This window comes from Apium graveolens, chromosome 7 (genome assembly GCF_009905375.1).
Source record: "Apium graveolens cultivar Ventura chromosome 7, ASM990537v1, whole genome shotgun sequence".
Classification (NCBI taxonomy): domain Eukaryota; kingdom Viridiplantae; phylum Streptophyta; class Magnoliopsida; order Apiales; family Apiaceae; genus Apium; species Apium graveolens.
In genome coordinates, this window is record NC_133653.1 from 272393636 (window position 1) to 272399106 (window position 5471).

Sequence of the window (5471 nt, forward strand, 5' to 3'; positions counted from 1 at the left end):
TTTGATCGCATGACTCAGGGTGCATATCAGTATATGTAGTTGTTTCATCTGCATAATTATATTAAGAGATATACTATACAGAGTCACAGACTTGTTTTTAAACGACAAGATAACAAGTCTCAAACAATAAGCAATAACCTGGAAGCAGTTGCCAAGTTTTAAAAGTGATCAGCAGAAACCTTCAAAAGTGATATGAAGCATTTAATTTAAAAATTACACTATTGTTTGTTCATAACATTCCTGCAAAGAGTACAGCAACCAGAAGTTTACATCTTCCCCTGTGTCTTTCCAAGTTAAAAACACTCACACCCACAGACTCACCACACACCCTTGTCTTTGACAATGTTCAAACCCTCGACATTCTATAAAGCGAGCGAGGAAGGTGGTACCGCTACACCAAGAGGTGTTGGGTACATCTTTGGAGCTTCCCCCGTTCATGGTTCAATTTTATAGCAAAACTAGTATCGTCCTCCTCTTCATCATCTTCGCCATTAAATCAAGAGCTTAAGAACTCTAGCAAATCCGTATCACGAGATATTGCAAAGTTAATTTAATCAATTTTAAATAAATCCTGCGTCTCCACAAAAGGAGTGAATACTGTAGTGAGCAACTGCATTTCTTAAAGAAATTGACGGTGACAGCATCACAGCAGTGTGGCTTGCAATGGTGCCAAGAGGTCCAAGTACTAGGAGGACAGAATGTGACTAGGACTGTTTTAGTTGTCATGTACTCAAGCTGCAGTATATTGCATAAAAAACTGGGAATCATTACAACTCATATATGTATTAATCCATCTTTTTCAGTGATAAGTCACTCGGGCTTCTTAGAGAAAGGAAGTCGAAGCAGCAAGCCTTGTAGTTGTTTCTCTTAAAAATTTAAACTCGGGAAAACAGAGGAAAGGTGATTTAACAATCATGAACAATCATGCCCCTTCCTATCTTGTTTGAGACACAAAAAAGAGCAGCACTATCACATCTGATGTGCTTCCATTATGATCTTCCAAACTTGCTTTGAAACAACTCATACTTGTATACAAGAATTCAAGATCGAATCTTCAAATAACTTTCACACTTTCTGAGCCAACTTTGCTCAAGTTGACTCAATGAATTTGAAGAATAAGATATCGATCTCTTACACATATCGCTTCACACTTGTATCTTTCTCAATTACACAGATCTAAACATTCTGCATGAAGACAATCTAAACACGCGTATACTGACCTTCATTGACTATACTACTCCCAACATAAATAACATGAAAGGCAATGCATAAACTTGGAAAAAACCAACATAAATTTTCAGATTAGATTGTGTGGATAACTTTGTCCCAACTGTCAATATTAGCAAAACAAGATAATCTCACAGCCATAGCACAACTTACAATGATGGAATTTATACAAAAAAACTAGAATCCACTACCTGATCCTTTTTGCATATTCACTAACAATACCTGATCTCACAAGCAATCAGATGTCGACTTCTTCCCATGTTCATGGTCCACTACCACTTCTGGTGCACAAATAATCACATCCACATCTTCGTAGAAAATGAAGAGTTGAAGAACTCTAGCAAGTTCCTATTGCAGTAACAGGGCGCCAATTTAACATGTTCAATTATTTCTATCAATATCTAGCAAAACTAGAGTTTCCGCAAAGGGACGAATGAAGAAGGGTGATACAGAGTCCTCCTTGTAACAGGAAGGAGTCAAACGATCATATGATTCAACAAAATCATATGGTTCTTGAGTATCAAGATCATATGCAATCAAACTGTTTGATTTTGCTAGTATTGGATCACCATTGTTCCTTGTACCCAAGACTTGGGCCCATACATATTAATCTAGACTAACTCTCATCTCCCAAAATAATTCACCTATCTTATTGTCCTCACCTGTCACACTGTCTTTCAGGAGCCAAATGTGCAAATGAGGAGACCAATAGTCCTCCTCATCCTCCTCTGAATTGTTCTCATTACCCTCAATACAGTAAGCAATAGATTCACCAAATGGAATGATAAGATACTCCATAACATCAAGATCGGGAAATAAATTATGCACCCTGATTTTCCGCAATATATTTGTATTGGTATCAAAGCACATAACCGATTGAAATGACGAGTCAATCCCTGCCCAGTATGCAGTACCATTAACAAACACTGATTCACTAGAACAAATAAGATTAACAAAACCTTTATCTTGGCATATTTTCCTCCATGAGTTAGTGTTTAGACTATAAACACCAATGATGACTGAGTGCGGGTAATGTTCACACTTCACAGGTGAGCTAGGATCCGAACTGTTAAACGAGAGAGATTCAGAGGACGAACTAAATTTGATAATATGTACCACGACATAGTCATTAATTTCCGGTAAAAACCCAAAAGCTAAAGCATTCCAGGTAGCCTTCATAAATGTTAATGTATAAAGGGGCGACTCCGGGACAGTCTTAAATTTTTGAACAAGAGGATTCCAGATATAAATGCTGCGATTATAGTCAAATTCCTCATCAAACATAGTAGACACACAAATTAAACCATTTGAGTGTACATACCATGAACTAGCGGGCAAGCCAAGTGGATAACTAAATATGCAATATTCTTGACAATGTTTATTGTCAGAACGTACAGCAAATGAATTGTTATCAAGATTATGAAAAAGTAGATACTTAGGATCAATATGGCCCGTCAGTTTCCGATAATTGCAGTAGTGAGAAATGAACAAAGGAGTTTTTATGAGAGAATACCACGATTTTTGAACAGCTCCGCAACGTAAGACATACTTAACAGGAAGTCTTTTAAATACTTCACACAAGATTTCTTCGGGAAAGTCGTAGGAGGGCACCTTCTTATGTTTTGACAAGCTCATCTTCCGAGACGGTGGATGAGCCCGACAATTTTAATTGTGTCCACTAATCTCTATGTAGCTCGCAATAGAAATAGGGTAAATTGATTGTCTAGGAGTGCTACAATAATAATGCCGACCTATAAGTTTAAAATGGGCTTTGTATTTTTTGGCAAAATCTCTTTTGGTCGACCTACTTACAAACTTGTCGGGCCCAACTCATGTGTACAATGCGCCTTGAACTAATTTTTAAAAATTTCTTATTTTAATTCTTATTAAACAAGAACATTATTGGTTAAGGCAGCTATCTGTTAAGGAAAAATCTTTATTTTCAAAATAATTTGTTAAATGTGACTTGAAAATATTTTTATAAAATTATCTAATATAAACACAATCTTAGTTACTACAATGTTGAGATAGTTCTATAAATCCAGTAATGAAAATACACAAAAATGCATAATATTTTTTTCGACAATATATAATGTTAAAAATGAATATTTGTATAAAATGTTAAAAATGAATGTGGATGGAGGCTGAGGGTTTAGGTGGTTGTGCTAGGGCTGTCATTCGAGGGGAAGATGGTAAGATGAGGCTGGAATTCATAGCTATCAATCGATCACATGATCAATGAAATCATATGATTAATGTGTATCAAGATCATATATTATTTATTTTGGCTAATTATATAATTAGTTCACTATTTTTACTTATGCTCAAGACATCAGCCCAAACATTTTCACATATACTGACACTCATCTTTCTCTCCAAATAAAAATTATAACTAAGATGACAACACTCATCTTTTTTCAAATGATGAGGGTCATCGTCTTCAACAAAGTATAATCAATGAATTGACCAAACTGACGGATAACAACTGACATTCCCGATTCATAATCAAGATAGGGCACATTAATTTTTCCATGTGTATTAGTCCTGTTATTGAAGTACATAACTAATTAATATGACCCCGCAAAATCATAGGCAACCCAAAATGCCGTACCAATAACAAAAACAGACTGATCACTACCGATACAACCAATTATGATACCGAATCCTTCAAAGAATTAAACGATTCATGATTATTAAAGTCAAGTACCGCCAAGGAGAGATATTCAAGTGTACAGTGTTCTTAAAATTGTACATCATCAGAACATACAGTTAATAAATGGGTATTAGTATTATGGAAAAGTAAATATTTAGGATTAATATGGGCTGTCATATTTTGATAATTGGAGTGCAGAATGATAAACATAGGAGTCTTTAGGAGATAATACCATCATTTCTTCAGGCAAGTCTTTTGAGTATTTCTGACCAGATTTCTTCAGGCAAGTGAATGGCATCTTGTTCTCTTTCGACAAGTTTATCTTCAGACACTCGATCAGAAGGCCAGGAGGAGGCTGTTGCATTAGAGTTTAATAAAATTGCAGTTTTGAATAGTTGAGGCCAAAATTATAAACAAGGGTTTTGCAGGTTAGAATGATAAATTTTGTACCAATTCTCCAAAAATTTTATGTTTACTATAATATTTTTAGCTAAATTTTGTACTTATGAAATTTTTTGTTTAGTATGAAATTTTTAGTTAAAGGTCTCTAATGATCAATAATACCGAACTTTTAGCTAAAATATCATGTTTTATATAATAGCTGAATTTTGACTCAATTCTTTTTAACAATTATGTATCATTAGTATAGATTATTATATATAACAATGGAATTTGGAGCATGTGTTAATTTTCTTAGCTCAATTTTGAAATAATAAACAATTCATATATGCGTGGAATGACCCAAGTTTAATACAGTAAATAGAGTGATGATAGCTTGACAATTAAAAGGGAGTACTATATAAGAAAAATTTCTTGCTACACCTACCTAAAAGATATTTGGAGAACAAAATGAACTTTCCGTCAGGTTCATCAGGGAATTTCAGTCCGTCTACATTTCTCTTTCTTTGTGATTGTCTTGACAGAATTCGTTCCAGTTGTCACTGAGGGCTAAACAGAACCTACAAACATGTCAAAATGATGACATAAAGTGATGAACCTTATTAAGTAGAACCATAAGCAAAACCACAACATGACATTTCTATTAATCAGCACGTCCATGAAGAAGACAGTTAATCATGTGAATCAGAACCATAAAGAGGTCAATTAAACTGTTTATTGTCAAACTATGTAGACAACTGCATTGTACTTGCCTAATAAATTGCAGTCGACCTGTGAACAACACTGTCATTGTCGCATGACAAGGACCTTAAATTTTTAAAAGCAGCTTCTTAGGAGCTTTGCTAAATGCAAAGATGCAACTCTGATTACAATTGGACATTCAACAGATGAAAACAGAAAACTGATGAAGTTGAGGATACAAAATAGTTCTTATATACACGAGGAAGTGGATTGCAAATATAAACGAATTTTTAGAATCCCTAGCTAAAAGCTAATGTTATAGAAGAGAGAATTCCTTTGGATATATAAGCTAAAGTTACCAACAATTTTTGTAACTTGTCAAATCTTTATAGAAGAGAACATCATATCAAATAAAGCTTTCCACTATAAAGCTTCAGAGCACTTGCAATTCCAAAGAACAGAGAGCAAATTGAATTTTTGTGCTAGCTCGACTCAATTTATGGCCAACTAC

The 5471-nt window shown here is 34.6% G+C and overlaps 1 protein-coding gene across 1 annotated transcript; it reads right to left on the bottom strand.

Moving 5' to 3' along the window:
* Window positions 1–1455: 1455 nt before the first annotated feature.
* Window positions 1456–2862, bottom strand: LOC141674986 (putative F-box protein At3g10430). The gene is made up of 2 exons (XM_074481691.1): window positions 1849–2862; window positions 1456–1575 (listed from the first exon to the last, which is right to left on the bottom strand). Exons 1-2 carry the CDS (start codon window positions 2860–2862, stop codon window positions 1456–1458), a joined length of 1134 nt encoding a protein of 377 aa, XP_074337792.1.
* Window positions 2863–5471: the final 2609 nt, after the last annotated feature.

Bases quoted from the DNA above. Each gene is read 5' to 3' on its own strand.
- LOC141674986 (XM_074481691.1), bottom strand. From the start codon at position 2,862: ATGAGCTTGTCAAAACATAAGAAGGTGCCCTCCTACGACTTTCCCGAA. The intron at 1,576-1,848 runs GTTAGTCTAGAT...TTACTGCAATAG, and splicing joins AATTATTTTGGGAGATGAGA to GAACTTGCTAGAGTTCTTCA.